The sequence below is a fragment of the Platalea leucorodia genome (assembly GCF_965183815.1).
Source record: "Platalea leucorodia genome assembly, chromosome: 12".
In the NCBI taxonomy this organism is placed as follows: domain Eukaryota; kingdom Metazoa; phylum Chordata; class Aves; order Pelecaniformes; family Threskiornithidae; genus Platalea; species Platalea leucorodia.
Genome location: NC_138834.1, coordinates 4,650,292 through 4,676,772, shown reverse-complemented (window position 1 = coordinate 4,676,772; position 26,481 = coordinate 4,650,292). Strand labels below are relative to the sequence as shown.

The window sequence follows — 26,481 nt, the reverse complement described above, 5'->3', positions numbered from 1 at the left end:
GTCTGTGATGCCCTGTGAAGGGCATTCACTCTTTTCTTTAACTTTACCATAGTTTTATCTATTGCCTACAAGATGAATATTAGTTACACTGACTGATCTCCTATCTCCTCTTGTGTTGCAGCAAGAGTAAACAAGAGGAGACTAAGATTGTGCATACTAATGAAATGCAACTAAAATCAATGGTGCCAATGCTAACTGAGGTGACATGTTTTTCTATCCAAAGCCCCATAAAATATTTCGAAAAAAACAAACAGAAGCCCCAACTGCTTGTGGGGCTTTCAATTTCTTTAAAACAAAACAACAGGGGCAGAGAGAAAGAAGTTGTGAATTTTACCATGTAAACTTTATTGTTTGAGACTGGATTCTTTGAGGTCGAGCTAAAAGAAGGAAATGCTGAGGAAAGGCCTTGGTATATTCTTCCTAGCTACTCACTTGCTGCAAGACACTAAGAAGGAATCATGACAGATGACTCCTCTGCACTATCCATTTGGCCCAGTTTTACAGCAAAGATCAGAGAATTTATTGGATTTTGCCTGAAAAAGAGACAGCATGTAATGGCCCTTGTCTAGGAAGGATAAATAGCATGCTGAGTGGGGGTAGAAAAGCACCTTATCTGTTAATTGTAAGGAAAACTGTAAAATCAATACGGGTATAACAGACCAGTCAAAGCAAGTTTCAAATTTCTGTTCAGGTGTGACCAACGGAACAGTGTCCGTTTCCAAGAAAGCGGTCACTCCTGTCATTTTCCATGTCGACGATGCACTGCTGGTTAGTCCTCCCTCCCGCATTTTCATTGTGCGGCTGCTTGTGTAACGACTTTTCTCTAGTGTCCGCAGCGGCGGCAGCTGAAGCATCTCACGGAACTCAGGCATGTCGATTCCCGGTGCCCTGGCACGTGCCAGAGCAGGGGGTTACACTGCTTGTACTGAGCTTTTACAGACAACTGCTTCTGGTTTCAGGCAGCCAGTTGCAGGGCAGGGTGGGGGAAGAAGAAGTAAAAAAGCAGCATCTCAATTCTTATAAAATCTTACTCTCTTTGTTCGAAGCAACCAAAGCAGTCACATCTCCCTACCTCCACCGTGTCCCCCTCTTTCACTCTCTCCCCAGAGAACCCCCAGACTCCAATGCAGCTGGATAACTGTGTTCCAAATCCCTCGAATTCAAGAGCACTGCTTGTCTCCGCTGCTTGAGACTCCATTTAGCAATTTTCCACAGTAGAGTAGTTGTTTAGTTCCTTCTATGCAACTCTGCTAGCCCTAAGGCAAAGGAACTGCTATTGGTGGCCCCCAGAAAAGAGATGATCTGAGAGTGACCTTATTGCCCAAGGGACAGGTAACATCACATTCAGTCACAACACGGTTTTCATATCACGTTACAAATTGTGGCTCATTCAGTACTAAGCTCTCTAAACCAGATAGGGAACTGGAGAAAACACGAAGAATATACCATCAGAGCCATTAGAAAGCTTCCAACGCATACAGGAATGTGACAACATAAGTGCCTACATCAGCAGCACATTTGCATTAAGACCTTGCAAAAGCTCCTGCAATTTTGGACAGGCAGAAAATGAGCACAAAGCTCCCAGTGAGAATATGGACACTGAACTAATTCATTAAATGTTGTTTCTCTGACCAAAAAATGTTCAAATGTTTTAATCTAATACATCTAATATAGTTAATTACCTGACAAGGAATTTAGATACTGCCCCAAGAGAAGAGGAAATAGAATGTTCTAAATAAAACATGACTATAAATGGGGTGGAAATCACAACTTTCCTGACGTATAAAAGATGTTTCCTTCACTAGGATTTATCTAAGAGAAGTGGGAAATCGTATAAATTCTAAATTAAGCACCAGAGGCTATTCATATTGTCCTTTAAATAAAATTAAACACCCACTCAGAGCTTTGGCAAACAAATTAATGTTACAAGTGAACATGGCAAAGTGTTTTTTGAAGAGCTCTGTGTCTTGATCTACACAGAAGAAGGGGTTTTGGGGGGAGGGGAGCAACTTTTTCCTACTCCAAAATCACAATTAAAAAAAAAAATTAGACTAGCTGAGGTTTTCCTGGGGTTTTTAACTTTAATAGTACATTCCATTTGAATCCGCCCCACGTGCACCAACATTTAACATTCAAACTAAGCTTAGTAAAAATTGGCTGTGTGATTAAAGCCACACAAGGACCTGAATGCATATACATTTTTTCAGGTGCATGCTAGATGCCGTTTCCATTTTCAAATTAGGCTAATCACAAAAATCAAAGCAACTGGACTACCATTGATCCAAAGAGTTTATGTGTGCCAAAACTGAACAGCCATTAATATAGTCACAGTGATGATTAAGTAAAGAAAACATTTTAACTGTTCTGTTTCTTCAGCCATTCTGGGATGTAAAGCTGACCAAAGATAAACCCAATTAATTTAACAATAGCACTAATTATTCTTTTTGAAATGGAAAATTCCTGCATACACAATAGTCTTCAAAATCAAATGTCTTAATTCCTACTAACTGTGAGGTAGCATGAAAGAATTCCTTTGACCCAGCTGCTGTTATTAAATTAACTACACATCTAGTTTCTATTAAAGGGAGTTAGGGAAGAATAAACAGATTCAATATAAACACCCTAACAAATAAAAAGGTATTAAAAAGGTAGGTGTACTTTTTCAGCCTCTGGGAAGTAAAGGATCACTTTCTAAAGTGTTGCTTGCTTGCAAACCTTGGGCCCTAAGTTTGAGCCATGTCTGGATGCCTGTCCATTACAGGGTCAAAGAAATACAGAATAGGAGCCATGACAAGACAAAAATGTTTGTTACTAAATCATTCCAAGCAAATGAAGAAATTCAGGGAATAGTCTGTTAGTTTGACTCTAGGGAACAAAAATAACAGGCAGTGCAAACCAGTCCATTAGCTAGATTTCCCACACAGAACACGACAAGCAAAATCCTGCACTGGCTGCTGAGACACATTAAGAGTTATCAAAACCATCTGTATTTTTGGTAGTGCCAGCACCTATATCATAAAATGTTCTCTCTCTCATTTCAAGTTTGCTACATTTCATAAAACACAATCCAACAATGTCATATTTTTTTTAATTCATATTTCATTATGTTGCAAGCCAATCTTTCATTTATTTACCTAAATTAAGATTGTCTTTACTTAAACACTCTCTCCAGATAACAAGCACTGACCATTTTTGTTAGGTAATGTTTTCCCTTTGTTTCAGACCTTTTCCATCTGTTCAGTTGTTTATTGACAGGGGAAATCAATTTCAAGGCAGACAGCAATACTGAACTGAATATATTTTTGCATTTTGCGTGTGTTGTTTTTCTTTTGGCTCTTCCCCAAATTGCGTATTTGTTCAGCTACGGTCTAAAGGTAGCAAGAGGGCAGGGCTTTTTTAAATTTTTTTAATAATACTCAAAAATTACTTTAATACAGAAATCTTGTTGTGGTTATATCCTTGGCGAAACTCCATCACAAAGTAATAAGATTCAGTCTCACAATCTGCGTTCAAGCAAATTCACAATCAGACCCAGAGAGAACAAGACAACAGAGTCTTTCATGCTTTGCCCTGAACTGCCTCCTGTGCTCGTGCAATAAAGGAGGACTCCAAAGGCAGCAAGGTAGCATCCGTATCAGTAACAGGAGGACTTACCTGCACAAACCTCTCAACCATCTTCCTCTCCGAATTCTGCTTCTCTTTTTTCCCCTCTTAGTGTACTAAATGTATAGACATCTTTGGCTATATTTATAGAACATATAGTAAAAGATCCACACGTGTAAAAAAATAAAAGAAACCAGCCTTGTCCACTATCAGCTACAGGGGACTCAATAAACTTTCCTAATCATAAGCACCAAGAAAAGCCAGATGGTTCTGTTCTTTTTTAACCTGTTTTTCCCATGGAAATGATCTTACAGAGGCAAATTGCGTGTCCATTTATCTGTCAGTCCCATCCCGACAGTGTCAGTGTCAATTCAACAAGAGATGTTGCCCACTTGCTTGGCTAGTAATGAGGGAACATGGGAAGGAGCTGGGAATACTGGAAGGAGGAGGATGTTGGCAATGTATAATACTAGCAGCACTGCAGAAGGGCATGAGGATGAAAAAAATGTAGGACACAAATCCATAACAAACCAAGTTTCTGAAGTTCTGCTGCTTACAGAAGGACCAGTTGACTTTTCAGAGGGAGATTAAGCCACTGTGCTGTCACCGTTCCGACCCTAAATATTATGTGTGTACAGGATGCAATTATTTGAGATGGAAAAAGTCAAATTAGTGATTTTTCAATCCCAGAACCCACATTAGGATGCATTTTTGCTAATATCATGCAAAACACGCTATTTGGATGTCACCAACATATTACTGCTATATTCACCTTGGAACAAAAAGTTACAAAGTTCATTCTTTCCTGCTCTCCATTTCTCATTTAACTAGTAATGTGATTTTTTTTCTCCCCAGTAATGCTTTATCAGCTATGCTTTCCTGTTCTCCAAATGACTGAAAAATAGGACTGAACCAAATTTACTAGCTATCAACAAAAACAAGTTTGCTGTTGCATTTTGGGGAATACTTTTCATGTGGTTCTCTTTCTCACTCTTCCCTTCCTAAGGCAAGTGTTTGGGAAAGCTTATTTTATAGGCTGCTTTGCCAGCCAGACATCTTAATCACATGGAATGTCCCAATTTCTGCTGGATCTGCTTTTATTTAGTTTTTATGATCCTCTAAAAGAATTTGAATGTTACCTTGTAAAACAAGAATTCCTTATTGCCAGGATGGGTATTATACTTTCTGGCTTATGCATTCTAGTAGAAATTTGACAAAGGCACCGACAATATACATCAAGATCTATTCCAGTAACGCATTAGAAACGGTACAGGAAATTTCCTCTTAATCTCACATCCAAACTATTTTGTGAAGAACTTGTGCAAAATGCCTTATCATTCAACTCAGCCAGCATTTTAACCAGAACAACTTTTGATCTCTGCCTTTCAACCTAAGGTTGAAAATATTTTATACTCCCACCCCTTTCAGTATGCTTAGTCTCCATGGAGACTCGAGGACTATCACTTTTTTCTTTTTTTTTTTTATATTAACACCATGGCCATATGCCACTTGAGTGCAAATGCAGTGAAATTTTCATGGGCTTTCCACTCCATTTCAGTAGGATTATAGGTCAGTGAACCTTGAACAGGGAGAGCTAAATACGGTGCCTCCTGATAGACTATAAAAGCAAAGTTAACATGCCTAAGGAAAAGATTCAGTGAAAACCAATAGTTAAGTGCAGGACTGTTAGACTTGCTACAGAATGACGTCCACTAGATCTTACATTTGTTTTTTATAAGCCTTCCATCCAAGGTTTTCAAAAGCTTTTATATACACTAAGCACATAATGCTTAATAGTATCACCTCAGTCTTAGGAGCTAGACAGTATTATTGTCCCCACTCTTATATGTGAAAAAACTAAGCCATGAATTGTATCATCACTTGTCTAAGGTCGCATCGAGTGTGATGCCGCTAACTTCCAGCTGCTGCTGGCAGGGCCATGCCCACTGACTCGCTGTGTTCTCAGTACTTACTGCAGCTCCTCCCCTCCTTCTGGCACTCACACGGGACTTTCAATAAGCCATTTTGAGGAAATACCACAATATTTCTATAATGTTGGTTTCTGGCAGTTTAGATGGCTGAACCAGCTCCCTGTAAGGCCAGGGCACAAAGGAAAAGCAGGAGGGGAAGGCAGGTCCCCCCCTTCCGTAGGCGCAGCCACAGCTCTGCTGAACCGCGACACCACATCCTCATGGCAGAGCCGAGCTCGGTGTCGGAGTCCCAGCCCCTTTCATCTACCCTTCGCCAGTAAATCTTGTTCTACAATCCACTGCACTACTCCTATACAACTGACCAGCCATTTTCTTTCCTAAATATTCTCATTTCCTTATGAATTATTATTCAGCTACCTACATTCATCCACGCTAGCCAGCCCCAAATGATCAGTGGCATGCTTTGGATGACAGTAGCACCTACAGAGGCCAATCAATCAATTGTAAGATCCAAGCATCACATTATAAGACATCTGTGCCTTGAAGAGCTCACAATTTTAATACGGCAGACAAAGAATAGGAAGATTATCATACACCACCCCTCCTCCCCTTACAAATCTGCAGTTGAGGCACATGATTTCTTAACTAACTTAAGCTCTAAATAAGTTGTGGACAGTGGGTGACTTGCATCATGCACAAGCATGTTAAGTTACCTATGTTATAAATCCAGCAATACTGAATATATACAATGAAAATAACACAGCTCAGCCAAAGCCCCTTTTTCCATTGGAAATAATTACGTTCAGCAAACTCTCTGACAACAGTATATACAGGGACTGGACTTTCCTGTAAAACAACCTGCCTTCTCGGACTGATGCAACGAGAACAGCATATGACACTGACTGCTGCCCCAAAATGCCTCACAAGATTCAACAAGTTGCTGCGGGCCAGCAGCCTTTTGTTATCATCTTGTGTTCTTTTTCTTGTCTTCATTTAAAAAACAATAAAAGAAAACATGAAAGAGTAAATGCTAAGAGTCTTGGCTCAATACCTTTTGCAAAATGAACCAAGTTTGGAATCAAAATCACATTTTTCTGTCAGGGAAAGACCCCGACACCAAAACATGTTCCTCCTCTCTGCACTTCTTAACGTATTAATTGGGGTTGTACTCTCAAGTGCTTGCAGAAATGTGCAGAGGAAAAGCTATTGACTATGTGATTTTGAAGAGGGATGAGGTACTTTGCTTTGTATCCTGCATGTGACTCAACCCAGGATCCATACAGAAGAAGCAACGGGGCTGATCAATCTTTATTCCTCGACAATCAAGCCAAGCTGTATCTTCCAAGTCCCTTTACTGACAGCTCATAAAAAGATGGTATTGATCACAATGCCTAAATTTGTAGTTTTGACAATAAAAGCAATTTGTTTAGGGAGGGAAACAGCTGTATGAGGTGAACTCATGTGCTTTATTAACTTTCAAAAATAATTCTTCTGAGTAATAATGTGAAAGGTTAGACAGAACTTTTTAACCTTGAAGATCTGACTTCCATTTTCCCTACTAAGACATTTTTCCTCTTGAAAAAACTTATATTTTAGGTTTTGGAGTCAAAGAGAGGTAGCAAGGCGTGCCTCCATGCCACAGCTAATGTTTGTATGCTCTCCAAAGTGAAACCTGTTACGTTCATCACAGTTCAGGTGGAACTGTGGGTTTCAGACAGCATTAACCTCTGAAGGGCTCATTCTGCCTTATTGAGCCCTTTCCCTTGCTGTAAAGCAGAATCAAGCACAGCCATTACACCCGACAGGCATTTAACCCACCCCGTCCTTCTCAAACTCCAGATACACCACCTGCTCCCATGCTCCGCATCAGCCGCACTTTGCATCCTCCTGGGAAACTGAGGGAGGAGCAAACAAATTTCCCGGTTGGAGGGGTCAGCTCACCTCAGAGGAACCGGCGCTGGGAATCACCGCCGCTTGGCCTAACCCCATGCACCTCCTCTGCCCTGAACCTCTTCACCCAGGGGCCCCCGGAGTGACCCCAGCACGCGTGCTTTGGCCCACTTCAGCTAGGGCCCGTGGCCGTCCTTAAAGCACCGTGCTTTGACTGGGCCTGTATCTTTTCACAGCTGGATTACATCGAATCACGTTTTACCAGCTCCCAGCTTTGGGTGTGCTACAAGGAGAGATGTATTGATAAATAAGTCCAATTAATGGAAAAATGAAGAGAGCATAAAAAGGGCAGCTGCACAGAGTACTGAAGATGTTATTCAGATCAGGATGCAGCTGTAGCTCCTTGTTAAGCAGCCAGGTAGATTCAGTCCTTGGAATTGGGAGCAGTAGATTATAGCACTCATGTTCTCATACACAGCCCTCCAAACAGACCTGTACTGGCACTAAACAGGAGAGCCAAGAGCAATGGAAATGTCTCCCTTGCATTCCAGTGAAAGGGAATTTTTACATCTGGCTTCCAGAGCCGTGGTTTTAGCTTTTTCCCAGTTCCACACCCTGAACAGAGTATCTCGCTGCCTGGCAGCACAGGCCTGTGGTCACAGGTCTCAGCCTAGACACAGCTCCTCAGAAGAGGGGCTACCGCTCGCTGCGTCTGTGCGGAGCCCGCCACGACCAGGCAGATCTCCAGACCCACAGTACAACACACTGTAGCAGCTCCAAGGGCATATGCCTCCCTGAGCTCCCACAGGACTCTGGTGGTTGCTTCCATGACTGTCCATCTACCCAGTTTCTTGTCTCCAGCCTTCCCAGCCGTGCCTGGGAAAGGTAACACTGCTGCAGGATTCCCTAGGACTGTTTGCATCCTGGCAGAGCTCACCTAGCTCAGGAAGGGATCCTGGTGGTAGAAAGCCTAGAAGATTTGGGAGCGCTTAAATTAAAACATAAATGTAATTACTATTATTCTAGGTCTTAGGCTACACTCACACAAATGTAAAAGCTATACCGTAGTTTCTACCCAAGAGCCCAGCTTTAGTTTTCTAGCTTCACACCGTTAACATTTTGGTCAGGCTCGACAGCATTTTAGGCTGATAATTCCCCCTTCCTCCTTTTAGGATACATCAAAGCGGAACCTTTACTGAACTCCAGATCCAGCCTACCTTATTTTTGACAAAGGGCCCTTTCAACATTACAACACACTGTCAGTTGTTACGCGCTGAAGCCAGGTCTGCACTACAGAGGCAAGATTTTCTGGAAATTACATAAGCACGACAAAGCAGCAGCTCCACGAGGATGGAGCAAACAAAAGCTAGTTTCCTATAGAGCTCTGTCTCATGGTTGATTGACTCTCATGTCCAAGAAAGTACAAGCTCTTATTGAAGATTTTTCCATAACTGGCTATTGATAAGAATTCAGCTGCCTGGGGACTCTCTAAAGTCTTTTTCCTCTACTGTCTGCCTATTTTCATGAAACATATAAGAATATAACCATCTTTGAGTCAGCTATGCTGCTGTCAAATTTAAAACACACATGCACAAGCAGCATGGGAGCATAAGGCTCATTTCCTCAGAAAACCTGGCTAAAATCCCCCTTTTTCCCCAAAGAAAAAACAATGAAATTCAGGAAAAATTGGCCTAGCTATAGTTACTTGCTTTATTTACTTCATTAAAAGTGACAAATGTATTCTTGAGTTAGCACATGTATAGTACTGCTAGCTGTATTTATGACATAAATAAGCATAAATTCTTTACTTTGGAAAAAAACATCATACACCTATTATTAGCAATGGATCTGCACAGTATGCTAAAGTACTTGAATATATATATATATTTGCCTGTTGACACCTCTCTAAAATAGGAGGAATATTATAATGTTAAAAATAGAAAGCATGAATACTGTTGACGTGTAAACAAAAAAGAAAGTAATATCCACAGAGTGCAGAAACAGTATGTAAATTAAGACCTAATGTAGCTACAGAAAACATCTCATATTTTAGGAGAAAAAAGCTTGAAAAATTAACTTGACATCCTTATGCACATTCATTGAGATGCCATTAGCACAGCACAAATTTAAGATGAATTTAATCTACAATATATTGAAATTGCAATTGCCTAATAGTGCATACATATATGTAACAATTTGAATTATTTATTAGTCGCAGAAATAATTCTTAAGGCTTGATATGCAGCTGTACTAATTTCTTTTCAAATTTCTACCCAGGCCTTTGGGGGGAAAAATGCAGCAAAAGTTGTGTGCATGTCTTACAACGACATCATATTTTTTTCCCTTGAAAGTTTCTGGAATTTTCCAAATCCTTATATCTCTAGGCTCAAGTTTTGTTGAAGACTGTGGGAATTCAAGCTGCTTATGGTCAGTGCCTTCACATCTGCTTAATACCTCTCAGAGCAACCCTCTGCAGTGACACTTGCTTCTACTATAACAAAAAAGATACAGATTCTTGCATACCTACAATAATGTTAAATTCTCCCGAAGTACTACCCATAAAAAAAATCAAAAGCATTAAATTATTGTCTTAATTCTTTTTTCTAGGTCTATACTACATGAAAGACCTCCCTCTGCATTCCTTTTCTCCAGTAACACCTTGCCCTAAAGTAACAGCACCTTTTAACAAAGCACATGACTCTCTTAGCTTTAATGTCTTAGTTTTGTGACAATTAAGGAAGAGATATTCAGCAGAATAAATTAAAACTTGACATAGTAGACTGTTTCAAGTGTCCTTTAATCTTCTGGATGATTTTAAAAGTTCAGCTGATTATTTCATTTAGAGATCAGACCAAAGCAACTCTCTCCTCCCCCTCCTGCTTTTCCTCTTGTAAAATAACTGTGACAGCCTGGAGAAATATTGTCTATCTTGGTTCCAGCCACTGCCCTGAAGGTGTAAAGCTATAGATGAGTTCAATACAGCTTGTTTCATTGCTAATTTCAGAGGGCATGGAGAGCTTCTTGTTCCCCTGGCTTAAGAGACAAATTGACTTTCTAATTTTAGAACAGGAGAGTTCTGCACACTCACAGACCAAAAATGCTACTTTTCTGATGGATTTAAGTACACATTTTTGCTTCTTAAAACCATAGCATCCAAGTGACTTAGAACTTGCCATGAAAAATGGTATTTAGGAATGTTGCCCCACAGCCAGATGTTTAAACAACAATTTTCAGATTGCTTGTTCCTTGGGAGATGACTGTTTAAAATAGCTCTGGTTAACCTTCCCTACAGCACGACACAGTGTAGCTGGTAATTGCCCTGATTTTAGAGGAAGACAGCAGGCAGGCCTTAACAGCCTAGCTGCTTTCCCCAGCAGCGTAGTGCCTCGCAGCTTGGCCGGGAGGTGCCCGCATGCTGCGGTACTGACCCTGACGCCCCCCGCACCCTCGCTAACTCTCTCCTGTGCTACCAGGACCGCAGCGCTCCCTTCCTTCCCACGGAGCCACTGCCCGACTGCGCTCTTTGGCAGCGTTCTGCCAACGCTTTCTTAGCGCCCAGCAGACATTTGCTCTGATAACATCCCACCCGTGACTCAGCTCTGCAGAAAAGGTAAATACAGAAAGAGAGAACCAAACAAAGGCTCAAACACACACAATATTGCTCTGCTCACAGGTGAGTGAGCGGCCACATCTCTGCCGTAGTTCCCAGGAATCCCTCTCTTTGGCACCCCAGGTAAAAGGAAGACTCCTGAAGAGTGGGACAGGCAGATCATCCCTAGCTCCAGCGCTACAGAACTAGGCAACCTGACCAAGCAACGCAGTATTAACATCCATCAGTAAAGTATTACAACTGTTACTAGCAGAATTTTTAGCAGGATTTACAGACTAATCTAACTGGCAATATAGAAAAACAAATGCATTTCTTAAAACTACATTAAAAGAATGTTAGGGTTGCAAATCAAGCAATGTAATTTAGCCCTTCCTATGTTTGCATTGTAAGGATCTTCATAATACACATGTTGCTTTTTCTCTTAGTCTTCATCTAAATATTTCCTTCCTTTACTCTGCACCTAGCACAATTCTTCTTTCTCCACTTTCTGAAGTTCTATTTATTGTATTTTTTTTGTTAGGAAAAAATAAATACTCAGTCTCTCAAGCCAAAGGGGGATGAAAGCATCATCTTTCACCCCAGCTGGCCAGCAGATCTATATGCACAGGATTGTGCTTGCCAGTAAATAATTCCCCTACCTAAGAGTTGTTTTCACCTGTCTGATAATTGTGCATTCTTTTATAACTTAATTCTTCTATAATTTCTGCGGTTCTGACAGAAGCACCTGGATTATCATTAGCAGTTCATTAGGACTTTCTCAATGTGTTTACAAGCTATGATTACAATTGTAGAGTAAAATCTTTATTTGTGCTTTACCCAAGCAGCAGAAAAAGCATTTCTTTTCATAAACAAGATTAATCCCTTAAACCCCTGAACAGGAAATATTTTACTAGAGAGTTACATAAGCATAACAAGAGTGCCAAAAGTGAAGAGCAAAACCACTACTTTTACAAAACAATTGCTGACTCCCACCATCTCAAAGGCTTGAGCGGAAGGCTACGTTTCTGAAACTGTGCATTTATCTCCATGCACTAGAGACAGCTAAATCCTTGATCATTTGCTGCTTAGAGCCACTGCAAACAAGATTTATTTTCATGTTGTTTATGAGAACGAAGTCTTGATTTTTTTAATAAATAGTAATTTTTCATCAAGACATTGTAATTCTCTTTCAGTCTCTTAAGGACTATGTCAGGGGTTTATCTCACTAAAATACATAAACCAAATGTATAATACACCTGCAATCCCTCCCTTCCGCAGAGTTCTTGGTATTGAACGTGCATAAAATCAAACCTGATTTAATCTATTGAATTGCAATATAGACAGTATGTATGCACTGAGTGTGTGTGTCTCTCTAACGTAAAACAGATATCGGTGAGAGTACGGGAATATATTATTTGTGGTTTTGATAGCTACAAAAACAATTAAGACCATTCAAAATTATTTGTTGCACAGTCTTCCATACGGTAGCTGACAACCTTGCCAAAAATGAAGCTACTCAGATAAAAATTTTCATGTCAAGGGTATGTCTAGATTTAAACTTTTGGGGAAAGCCATGTTAAAATTGTAGCCATTTAGCCATGTGCAGTAGAGTTTAGGAGAACAGCATCGTCTGCTCATATTAAAAGATGTTTAGAATTGGAAAGAAACATTTAAAAAAACCAGAAGAACATTATGATGTTTCTTATGCTTTCAAGTGAGGACTCAAAAATTGGCAAGGGACGTACCGTTTGGATATTTGGATACACTTTGGATTTTGCATGCAAAATGCAAAATTGCAATTTGTTTTCCCTATGAAAATCTGCCCACATTTCTCCAAACTGTAAGTCTTGGGGGGCAGCGGCGGGGAGATGTTATTTTAAAAGACACATATAAAGACTTGCCAGAGTTTGTCTGCCAAATTCTTCTCTGCCCATAATCCTATGGAAAAAGTACCATGTGTTCATGTAAGTAAAACTGGTTTTAATGAATATGCATGAAAGATTCTAATTCTAAGCTGTCCTAACTTCTGCAACTTTTGAAAGCTTCTCTGTTACGGATGTTGACAAATGCATAATGTATATACAACGTATATAACACATTGTATATACATTATATTTACTAATTCTGTGATAATCTTAATATTTTATTATAGTCGTCTTTTGTTCTCTTCTATGCCTTTTGCTTTCCTTGCCTTAACTACTTCACATGGAGATCTGCATGTGTCTGTAAGAAAATTAATTGCTTCAACAATTAACAGGAAAATGCATCTCAGAGGAAACACTTCATAATCGATCTGTTTCTAGGTACAATATTTGCCACTTAGGAATAGATTAATTGGATTCAAAATTATTCAAGCTAATTATTTTCTTTCTAGTATAAGATTAAATGTAAGATTCAAATAAACTGAAAATGAAGAAGTTCCACTCAGCACTTTACGTTTTTCTGAGCTCACACTGATATGCCATGTATGATATGACACAGTCCTATTTTCTAAGATGCTGCTCATTCTGTGACCAGGGCTTGCTTGACCTGGAGAAAAAGAGGCTGAGGGGAGACCTTATCGCTCTCTACAGCTCCCTGAAAGGAGGCTGTAGCGAGGTGGGGGTCGGTCTCCTCTGCCAAGTAACAAGCGATAGGACAAGAGGGAACGGCCTCAAGCTGCGCCAGGGGAAGTTTAGGTTGGATATTAGGAAAAACTTCTTCACCGAAAGGGCTGTGAGGCCCTGGCACAGGCTGCCCAGGGAAGGGGTTGAGTCCCCATCCCTGGAGGGATTTAAAAGACGGGTAGACGTGGTGCTTGAGGACATGGTTTAGTGGTGGGCTTGGCAGTGCTGGGTTAACAGTTGGACTTGATGATTTTAAAGGTCCTGTCCAACCTAAACGGTCCTATGATTCTACAAATGAGCACGTGGTGCCGTGTCGCAATCAGGCTGGCCCGTCTATCTCCACACGGCACTACTCTGTGCCACACAGACATATATTCCTTGGTCTTTTGGTATGACAGCCTTCATCTTTAATATGGGATAAGAGCACGTCTGCACCTGCCAATGCTGCTATAAACAAACCTATGGAGACTCTGGTGCATTAAGGTATAGCTGGAACAGGAATTATAGAAATATCAGAAACAGATGCTTTGGGATTGATTTTACAGTTGATTTAGAAAGGCAGTGTAAGAAATAGAAGATGAAAGTAATATAGTCTCACTTGTGGCAGTATAAATTGAATAGCTATCCTGTTCCACAGTCCCCATGCTGAAGTTCACAAAACTAGGATTTAGGAAAGCTGCCAGTGAATAAAGACTTTAAAAAAAGATAATATCTTGTCAACATCGAAGGTATTCTACAAGTATTGCAGCTAAAGCTGAGGAAAAGGCAGGCATGTGTTCTTGCAATATGGCAGAGAAGAATTTATGTCAAGAAAGGACAGAGATGGTAGTCATCCATTCAGCTAATTACACATTTGAATAATAGCTTCAGGTAATCCCCAAATCTAAAAATAATATTAAACACGTTCACGTAAGTGCAGGCAATCCCTCAACTACCACCCTAACAATGAATTTCAACCACAGAGACATCACGGCCAACCGATCCCTTCATCTTCTTTATATCATCAACAAGAGTGCAGAACAAGTGGTAGACAGGCTCTTTATCAGATGGTTACATTTGCTACTGGATTGTGCCTTTGCATCCTGACCAGCCTAGGCTGGTCTTGTATCAAAGGCAAAACAGCAGAGCTGTCAGTTACTCAAATTTTAAAGTGTACCTAATATGAAATCATATTTATACTTCTTGCATGGAAAAGCTCGCAGGGTTTCCGAGTTACAAATGGAAACATACCCTGTACTGAAGGATTCCTGTACTTTTCCAAAGAATCATGCAACAAGCCAGTCTTCCTGGCTCCCATATTTGCCATAGAAGATATAGACTGGTTCCCCACTCCTACACACTCTAAAATGTGGTTTTGTCTAACTTCTTAGGTAACATCTTTTCTATGCATTCCTGTACTCAATTTTGTGTCGAACTATCATACATAAAACACATGATTCATAAACTTACACAATGTGGATGGATTTCAAATGGAAAGATTCAGACTTTAACAGAGGTGCAAATTGAAAGTGTATTGAACATTAAAACAGCTCTATATAACACTAAAAATTTATACTCCAGATTACACCTTAGGCTGGAAAACATTTGCAGAAGATGGGAGTGTGCTGGTAGAGGTGGAAGTACTGCTTGTTGTTGCAGATTACCATGCAGGGGGAGGAATGAATCACATTACACACTCCTTTCATGTAACCCAAAATATCCAGCGATCACAGACAGCTCTGCCTATGGAATCTTACACCTCAGTTTTCTGTCCTCTTGCTGATTTTTACATAGGTGTGTATGTATAGTGGAATCCATGATGCCCACAAAGACAAGGCATCCCATGACCCTAACAAAGCCCAGTTTCTTCTATTGGTATGGAAGTCAATAGAGACTCTTCAAAAAGAGGTCTCAGACACACTACCAGTTCCAGAGAACTCTATATAAACTCCTGGGAGGGAAGGTTTTTCCTCACTAGTAAAAAAGCAAGCAGCGTTTGGTGCAAGTCGAGTCTCAAGGGGCCAGCTGACGCACGAGGAGAAGATCTCCACTTAACTCCTGCTCTGCCACACTTCCCACATGACCCGGGGCAAGTTATTAAGGCTTGCGCAGTTACATGGGGTCCTAAAACAACGCACCACCGATTCTGCATTGTCTTAGCGATCAGCTCAGTGCAGCTCCCTGCTCAGTGTATCGACCTATACAGAGCTCATCCTCAGCCTAGCTACGTAACCCCATCTCACCGCGTGCACATAAACCCCAATAGGTGATGTCGTGTATTAGTGTCAGAACTGTCCTTAAAGTTTAGCCCATGTCCTCTCTGCGCCTCTATCAAGCCGGGGCAGCAGCCCTACTTACCCCATTAGAGGTGGTAAAAGGCCAAGAGGTAATCAAGGTGAAATAATTAGAGGATGAGTTATATCTGCATGATCAGTTCATATAAACCACCCCTAGACCTTTAATATTGCAATCCTAGCTTGTTCATGTCATCAATAAATCTATACATTAAGAGTTGAAGCCATAAAATAACTCAAATGCCCAGTGAACTTCAGCCTTGTACTTGCAGTTGGAATTTACTCAGGATTAGTTTTAAGATTTATATGGATGCTAGATTGTATTACATAATTCTGTTAACCTTCTGATCCACACTTTGTTCTATGTTGACTAGATTTAATGACTTCTTTCATCCAAAAAATGGGAATCCCCATGCCTCAACAGCAACAGGCGTATTTTCAGCCTCAGATCATATTTTAAGTCATCCACTCACTTTTCAACTCTCTCAATAATTAGTATTACTTCTTACAAGATTTCCTCCAAGGAAAAGAAAATCAACAGCACCATTAGAGATACTTTCACAAGACACACTTTTGCATTTAATATTAGATTCTTAATAGACAGGAGATTACTCACTTGCTGTCTCTTTTGTAATAGGTAGCAAACTGTTTTCGTCCCACTGGAATTGTTATTTTGACCCTTGGGGCTACAAGAGGTTTAAGGACTACAGTGCTAAGTACCACAAACACAGAGCAAGCATGATGATGAATCCTCAAGGTTCTCAAGGGAAATCATTCCCCCTTAAATTTAAAATTATATTTATCACAATGGATAACACCAGGGTAAAAATAAAGACACAAAATATGCATGAGGTCATCCAGACTATTGGAAATGTCCCTTAGCTACTTCAACACCGTACAGAAAGAAGGGCATCTCTTCTACAAGGGAGGTGGCAGAAAGACCTGTAAAACACCCGCATATCAGCCACGGAGAGAGAAGACAAGACAAAAAAACCCAGTGTTTCTGTGAATGATCTGCCCTCTCTGTAACCGACTTCTGTCAGCAAATTACTTAGGCTTAGACTGTCTCCCTCAAATGATTTGATTCCCAGTTCTGCATGCCAAGAACTCTCAGTGAAAGTGAATTGAACACCTAACATTATTTATTGTTTGCAGATTTTACAGAGGCAGATCATTTAATCTGAACAATTACAGTATCTTCAGAAGACTCCCTCTAGAAAACCCCTGGCATTTTAGCAAAGTCATGCTGATCGTTGTGCTATAGCACCTCATTTTATAGAAGGGACTATATATCAAAGAAAACAAGCCTAATTACCAGCACATCATAGACAGCTTCGTGTCTTGAGAACTTCTTGAAATGCCAAAAATGTAACTGCCTTCGCCCATGTAAGCATTATAATATAGTCTCTAGTTATGTGAGCACAGGAATCATCAGAATTTCTCCCAGGACTTCTCAGGTTCATTCAACAAGCCTCAACCTTTTGAGCTATCACAATAACTGTTGATGAAGATAGCACACCTTTTCTTGAATTCCTAGCTAAGATCACGAACAAGGGAATACTGAGTACCTGTTACATATATTCAATTTTGGTATCATTAGGGAACCTCACACATATGCAGTACTTACTGGATCCTCGCTTTCCATGATTACTTCTGTATCTAAAATAAAAGTCAATAAAATTTAATCAAAAAATACAAAGGGGATACCCCCCCCCCCCCCGCTTTCAGATGAGCTAGGACAGGAAATTAAATTCATCCCTCCTTACAAGCACGCTTCCTGCAGCCAAAATTCCTTCTGTTCAAAGCTCTACCCTGGGGCCACAGCTGAAATGAGTTGGGAGAGGTTATCCTGATGCTAGCATATGTGAAACATGGAACTGGTCCAAGTCAAATTAAGAAACACTTTCTCAGGTTGTCTTCTACTGTGACATTGTAGAGGATACAGAATTTCTTCCCAGGGTTTCTGGGTATACAGAGGTGGACAGCCTGGAATGGACAGAAGAGTTGGATGAGGCATCTATACTGAAGATGGTGGACAGTCAGTGAATGGCCACCAGCCTGTAACCAGTTAGGCCATTAGGACACCAGTCTGCAGTTACTACTGTCTGTAATTATTCATTGGACTTATTTCCACTTGGGACAGACTGTCACAAAAGCAGAGACAAATAACAATAATGTGCTAGAAAATGACCACAGATTCCATGACAAATTAGACTCGGCGCAAACCCCTCCCAAATTAACATGATGCCTTTATCAGTTTATTGTATTTTCTCATAATTTTTATCATTATTCCTACACATGCAATGAGAGCTGACAGTTGATAACTCCAGTTCTCCCTGGGGTGTGTAGTGTGCTGGCATAACTGTGACAGTGATCCCAACTCTCTGCTTCAAGGATTCAAGTCCTAGAAAATCTGCAGCCTCTGGGTTGCCACTGAAAAAGGTGGCCCTCTGTCCCCGATCCCTTGTGACCCCACTGCAGCCTCTAGAAGCTAAGGGTACAACACGTACCAGATCAAAGTGGCTATTTAACTAAAGCTTCAACTACTCTTCTCAGTTACTTTTAGCTAGGGCAGGAGCGGTAAAGATCAGGAGAAAACAGTCAACATATGAACGTATTCTGGAAACATGAAGCACTACTTTAAAGAATATTCTTCATCCTGCATTGCTAAAACCATATAAAGCAACAATCAGCTGCACTGCAGTAAATCCTGCCCCTGCCCTAAAACTTTCTGGCGTATTTTTATTCTTTGCACTTGACCATAAAGTAGAATAAAAGCCCTTATACGATCTCTGTGCTTATCATGTACCCTTCTAGAGGTGGTGTCCGACTTTCTCCCATGCAGCACATAAAATCCTACAGGTGATGGAGGGATACCATAGTGGTATAAAAAGGTACAGGCACTACTGAGAATCTCCTTTACTTTCCTGACTCTTCAGTCCCATTGTGAACTATTAAGTCATATGGAGTTACGTTTTAGGGGTACTTCACCTCTACCACTTTCCTTAAGATGATATGCATGTAGCAATGATGTAGCTCTGAACATCACCAACTGCAAGCCCTTAGGAGATGGTAAATGCTATATAACTGTACATTAGTATTTCAAACGGATGATCCCGGAATGAGGGAATTAGATATGCCTCAAAAGAGAGCACCAGCAATTCAATGCTAATTGTCACTTTTCCTGTTTCGAATAACATTATGCTCACAAAGAAAAGAACACAGGAATAGCCTTCCTCTCTAAGGAGAACCCTAAAATTCAGCTGAGATTAAAGGGAATCTTCTTCTTCGTAGTGACAGCTGAATTGCCCTGTGGTACCTCCTTCATGTAAATGTCAGGGATATAGGAACAGAGTCCACCTCTAAGATGCCAGAAGACTATCTACATGCCTTTGAAGTGCTTTCCTGCAATCTTTTTGTTTTTAAATGAATGAGTCTCTTTCAAACAAACAGGTAAAAAAGTTGGCTAATAATGCCTTTATCTAATAGTTGTTGGTTAATATTTCATCTCTTTTCTTTTGATTTGTTTCAAGATGATAATTATAAATATTTTTTCTAGTATATTAGCATTGAGTAGGATGATTTCAAGAGAGATTCTGTATTTCTTGATAAATAAAATAGTTTTCTTTTTAAAAAATTCAAAAAGTGTGTCAGCATGTAAAAGAATGATGCACTGAGGCTTGGTTCATACAAATTTATTTCGCCTCAACATCTCAAAGGTTTCTCTCTCAGAGGGCACATTTAAGTTTTAAAATGAAAAATAGACACTTGTGAGTAATTGCTTTCAAACACTGGAATGTAAACATGACTTCTGAGACGTTTAGTACTTTCACATCATCACAACATATAAACTCTTAGAAGCCTAGAGGTTTCAAATAACAGAGGAAGGTAAAAGAAAAGGCCAAATGGTAAACAGTATGAAACTCTAAATCTACCCAGGATAAATGCGTTTACAGCTGATCATTACCCATGTGGCTCGGAAGTATAAGTGGAGTTAAACTCTGGTATCTCAGAATCAAATGAACGTATATCTGCCCAATAATACATATCTTAACATATTACATCAGCATCAATGATGCTGAGTGAATAGCCAGGTTTTTTAGGGCTGAATAATTATTCTCAGAAAGTAATTTTGGAACCACATAAAAGATATCTCCCTTCTCCCTTCCCTCCCACTCCCCCAGTAATAAAAATAGTATTAAAAAAAAAAAAGAGAAACCTTTTTTGCTCAGAATTCACATATCGCTTTATCTTTTGAAGAAAAAAAAAAAATATCAAATAATCTCTTGGGTTGCCATAAAAACACCCAAAGACACAGCCTAACCCAACCCTTTGCCCACTCTGCCTGTCCAGTTTTTTTAATGTCATACTTGAATATATCCCATCTGAAAGCACGTATGATTTTCTTTTCTTGCTTTTGTTTCATCATGATAAACTGAAGCTCCTGTGATTCACACACAATGTGATGGGACAAAATACACTGGAAATTATTTTTGCTACATCATGCATCTTTTCTGCAATTCCATTGAGTATAAAATTTTCTTTCCAAGCAATAATAAACCTCTAGTTGATAAAGTCATGTGAGCACATGAATAGCAAGGAAAAAAAATTAATGGTGATCTAAAACATAAAGCTATTTTTATGAAGCATTTTGATGAACACCAGCAAGAGACATAATGTAATTATTGTGGCTATTAGGCTGTTATTTATGTCAAATTTGTTGCTTTTGTTGCTTCAGAAGCATTTTAGGATTATAGCACTCTTGAGAGTCTATCAAATGTACTGGCAGATGCAACAAGTAAGAGAATGAGGCAATAGCTCACTGTTGTTACAATATGAAAACTAAATGTTAAATAACTAGATTTGAAAATGAGAAATATAGGGCACTAAGGATAATGGTATAAATGTAATAAAAAGAAAGTATTGTGTAGGAAGATCAAAGGCAATGCTGCCATACGTTTTCCTGTCCCCTGTTATTATCTAATATCGAGTTAATTTCTTGTATTATAAAAGTGTTAAGAAAATTAAGCATTGAAATACAGTATCATGAAAAAATGAGGCACGCAGGAACAAATGAGGGATATAGCCCAGAAAATACTGTCATTGTGTCTTACTGTGTCCATATTATCACTGACTGATTCAGTCACTCATAGTTCAAAATGAAAATAAGTTTCTTTACTAATAGCAGGACCAGCATCTGGTTTCAGGCAGCATAAGCCAATCACTCCTTCAATGCTATAGAACTATAACCCAAAAGTGCAAGTGGAAAAGCATCAAAAGAAATGTTATCTATGTAATATTTCCAACGATACGCATAGGGCAAAGGAAATTGCTGAACAAAGCTTATCCATGATACAGTTCAAAGACATTTGGGGATAAGGCAGTAAATGGTCATATCCAGACATTAAGGTTCTACTCAGAGATGGCCAAGCTTTGTCTATAATTATTTTGCACTTGCGTGGATCAATGGCCTCATTCCCGACATAAAGCACAGGGAACAATAATGTATTCTCCAATGGAATAACAAACATTTGTACCCAAAAATATAAACATGAATAAAATATTTTAAGAGGATCACGACGCCCATTAGTATCATATCAGAACATCTTGCTTAATGTCTCCACGGAAGCTACGGATACAGGAAAGTGCTATCAATCATGCTTGGCAGACAAGGAAAATCCAGTAAATCTGCATCTTTAGCCACCTCAATGATTTTCCAAACCCATCCCAGCTAGCACGCTTCCAGTCCAACAGGAAACACAGGAGAAGAACAGACAGGAATACAGATCTTCCACTTTTGGCTCTTCTTCTTCTCAATCCTCACTAGCACAGCAGAGATGTTTAATTTCAGGTACAATGAGAAACAGCACTAACCCAAGAAAACACTCTGAAAATGCAGTACTCCTCTAATCTCATCTATTCTATTCACCTCATTACATGAGGAATTAAGAAAAACAAAGATCAGCCAACTTCCAAAGGAAATAAGTAAAGGATGGCACATAGTAGCATGTACCTCCCTGATTCAATCATCGTTTCAGTGTTTCCCAAGTCACATTTCTGAGCCACTGGTTAATTCCCATCACGCCATTTTCTATTTGTTTTTTTGGTCATCTACATAACAATAGAGGGATGGAAGATAGATGCTTCACAGAGAAGAACAGAAGTGCTGTACAGATGCTAAAAGTAGTAAGCCCATCTAATAATCTCATGGGTCAGGATTTAGAGAGTTACTAAATTATTATTGCCCAAGAGTGAAATCAGAAGAATTGGGGGGAACTTTATAATTGCTTCACCATTAATCTGGAACAGTGTCACAAGCCCATAATAAGCAAAGCACCGAGAACTTCAAATCATATTTGACAGATGGGCTTAATTAGTTATTCTCATACAGACTCATAATATTTGCTGTTAATATTCATTCTAAAACACCCTGCTGGCTGTGATAATATTTATATGTTAATCCTGTTACGATAAGCTTTCGGTGCCAAAACCTCTCCAGACAAAATGACTGATATGTTTCTAACTTCGATAAAGAAATGCTCCGGCATCCTGGGTAAGCTTGTCACTCGCACAAGTGCCTCCGTAATCTGTGAAATTACACCTGTTACAGTAAGTTACCTTTATTAACACTAGTTCCTGATCCATGTAAAACTATCAGAAACACAAAGGTATTGAATCTTTAGTTAATTAACATTGCCACCTTTGCATTCATGTGATCAGATCTCTGATTTTTAAGAGTAATTAAATGATATGCAAACAGAGTTTGTCCAATTTCTAAATGAACTATGGAGGCAAACAATTTGTTAAGAGACACCAATATTTAGCTGTTACCCATTGTGCATATTTAGTGACACCAAACATGTCTAGATAAGGAAAAAAAATGTTTCCCAAAAAATATTGAGCACACTCTCTTTCCCCATATAATGCCTGATCTTACTTCTTAAAATGAATAGCAAAACAGATATGACTATATTTAATTAAAGGAAAACAACATACTGAATAATACATTGCCAATATTTTACATTTGTTTACAAATAATGAGGAAGAAGTTCTCAAAAGTGAGGAAACCACAAAATCTCAACGGGGAACTCAGATGGAATAAGTCAAACCAGAAGTTAATCGAGAGTTACACATATACCTTGTCTCCACTTGATTTTCTTTCCAGTAAAATCCAATATGTATATGAGCTCACATTTCTTTTAATAAACATGAAGCGATGCTTATGCTCAGCATGTGAAAGTACACAGAATCCACAACCACTGCATGAAAGGTATGTAATTTTTTGTGTACAAGGGGTCATTTTGAAGGCTTGCCGCTGAATGATGAATTGTGAAGGGAAATAAGTTGCCGAGCTTCAATTCCCCCATGAGGTTGCATTATATTTTCCTGATGAGGAAGAGACATCAGGCAAATGCACTGTAGGGACCCAACAAGATAAAGTGTGATAGAAAGCTCATCGTTGAAATAATCTTTGATTTTGATCCAATGCCCGTTTCAGTCAATGAAAATATTCACACCGTCTTCAAATAGCTTTGAACTGGGATTTTAAAGAATCTGTCTGACAGACTGTGCTAGACAGTAGGAAGCTCTGACCTTGGCACACATACACGTTGCTTCTTTGACCGATAAAATTCAGTCAGGTACGAGACAATACATGCTTTAGAAGGGAAAATTCAGGATATTATAGCAGAGAAATTGTGTAGAATCTGAGTTATAATAAGGAGAAAGTGATTTGTCATGATTAGGAAGGGAAATTCTTCCCTTCTTTTTTTCATATACCCAGATTGCAAACACATGAAACTTTCTAGTCATTAGGCTCAGAGGGTTATTTATTTAAAAATTCTAAACCACGTAATAAATCCCCAAAGCCTATAAGGTTTTGTAAAATTTCAGAAGTAAATCACAGCACAGAACTTCCATGTTACATGGCAAGCTTTCTAACAGCAATGACAAACACAATACATGGGCAGGTAGTCAGATCCTTATAAATATGCATTTGACATACAGTTCCAGAAACAATGAACAAGAAGCAGCAAATTATATAAAACCGTATTCATTAAAGCAATCAGTTGTGACTAGAAAAGGAACATCCACCTGCCAGATGAAGGCTGTTTAAGACAGGTCAGTGTCCTATCTAAGTTGTTGCACAATGGAAATAGAAAAATCTATTCCCTTCTGCAGATTAAAAATTCACATAAATCTCACCAACGAAAATGTGGGTTTGATAGCAGGAGTACATTTTAGTTTCTGCTGGATAAAAAACAAAACAAAACAAAACAAACCCACACCCAAAAAACCCACCCTCCCCCCAAAAAAGAACCACCCCCCCTAGAAAACAACCAACCAAACAAACAAAAAACTAACCCACCAAAAAAACCCCAAGCAAAAATTAAAAAAACAAACCAAACCAACAACAACAACCACCACCCCTAAAAAAGTAATTACCCCCACTATAATGCCTGGCAGCAAATAATCTGAAGAGATTAGACTAGTCACAACCAAATTCTAAGGTACGAAACATGTTCTTCTAAATACTCTGTGAAAACAATATTTCCTGCTAGTTTTACTTTGAGTCTTAGGAACGCATAACATTTTGTTCAAAGCGTATGTGGTAGAATTAACAATGCACTGCAAAATAAAGACATCCAGCGCTTTTCCAAAAGCATTTTCATCATGCACTACAATATTAAAATCACGGCAAAATGCTTTGAAAAGGAAAAACAACCATTAGTTATTAAAAGATAGGCTGCTGGAAATGACCTACCTGTTTTCAGAGGCAGCAGATTTCCTCTGGCAAACAATAACAGCTGGTGCATATTTCCCGGTATAATCCATGCTCTCTCTGATGTCCCATAAGTATGGGCTGCTGGCTCTTACACTGAAAATGTTCACACCTTTCTTCACCTTTGCCCTAGGAGGAAGGAGAGGATATTTCACCAATTAGATACAAAATGTCAGCTCGATCTGTTACTTATTTCTTAATTATTTTCTCATTACTGCCCCACAGAAAATGCTACCGCTCATTAGAGTTCAACAGTATTACAAGGAAAAGAGATGAGAAAATTAATTAAGAATTTCATATTTTGAAGAAATTATATCAAGATAGAAATCTTATTGAACTAATGGTAATTACAGCTTTAGTCATAGCTAAATTGCAGAGTAGATTTGTTCTGGAGCACAGTCCTCACTCCTGCTCTTCCATTAGCGCACTGTGGGCACCACTGAGCGTGTTCAGGCTCTCGCTTGACTAGAAGTTATTGTATTGGAGAGGAAAGTATCATTTTTGTCCCAAAAATAAGTCAGTGTTGCTGTGCCTTATATCTGGAGTGAAGAGCTGAGAACCATTGCTAGGACCCATACTAGAAGCAAAATCTACCTTTTCTTCTCCCTGCCCCCGGCAATTACTCAAAGATGACATCTCATAACTTTGCTCCAATTTTCATCATCTTTCCAAGTCCACAACATTTCTTCATTTTCTTTTAATACTGTTGGGTTTAACTGTTCTATCAGCTCTGATCCTAAAAATACTTAAAAATGTTCTTATTTATCCAGAAGTGAGTGGCTCCTTGGGAAGGCTGTTTCCAAGTACGAGGCTAAACAATAGGAAAAGCTGTATGACAAAATGTTACAGTCACGACCACTGGACTGGCTCCTACCGAGAAGTACTTTCTGGTTCTCATGTGTGAGTACAATATTTCCTGGTTTTGAATAACCAGTGGAAAAGAGGAACAATATATATGCATTTTTAAATATCTGTTTTACTTCCTCTTAGCAGCTGCTGTAATCCTGAATTCTTTCTCTCCCTTTATTTAACTAAATATCTAAATATGTATCTTAAGGCACCATTGAATTAGTCCACAGCTATAAAATGTTGGCCAGTTTACCGAATTATGAGTTTCTGGTGGTATTAACTTTTGGTTTCTGAATGTGTTTACAAAAACCAAAAGTCCTCCGTGGTCAAACAGCCTCATATATGAGCTGTCAGGAAATGACAGTTTAATTGTATTTGCTTAAAGTCTCATATACACAAAATCCATTCAGTGTTATGGCAAGTTCTCAATTCTGGGCAAAGAAACAAAAAGGTATGTGATTTTTTGTATAAACAGCTGCTGCCATGCAGAGATGCTAATATCGGTAAAACACGCACTACCAGCTCTGCCTCCGCATGAAATTACTTGTGAAATCTTTGAAGGACAACATCCACACGGATGTTTTCAGAATAAAAAGCCAAAGGATTCCTTCAGCTGTCTTGGATAAAGAGAGTTATCTCTCATTTCTTCTACCACTAACTCTATAGCCGTGGCTGTAATTTCCTTAGAACACCTGGAAGAATTAATACACGAAGGCGCCAATTTGTGCTCATGTTCTTCTATGCTACTTTCACAAAATGTATTTTAAGCAGGTGCAGTTACTGCTCCTAGACCACAGACATCCCTCAGGACAAGAGATCAATGGTCAAAGAAGAGTGGAAATTAAACTGCATTCCTGGCATCTTAGAGAAAGAGAGGGAGACAGAAAAAGGCCAGACAATCTGGACGAAATGTTTTTCAGCATATGTCTTTAGCTATTCCTAGTGACCGGCATCTGGT

The 26,481-nt window shown here is 39.3% G+C and overlaps 1 protein-coding gene across 1 annotated transcript in view; it reads right to left on the bottom strand.

Annotated features, from left to right (window-relative positions):
* The window catches only part of TMEM132D (transmembrane protein 132D), a gene marked incomplete at both ends in the record, with an annotated part of 261,079 nt that overhangs the window by 130,198 nt on the left and 104,400 nt on the right, over positions 1-26,481 (bottom strand). Inside the window, one exon of the mRNA XM_082325472.1 lies at positions 24,657-24,803. Within this exon, the coding sequence (XP_082181598.1) occupies positions 24,657-24,803 (147 nt within the window). The remainder of the gene's footprint in view (positions 1-24,656; positions 24,804-26,481) is intronic.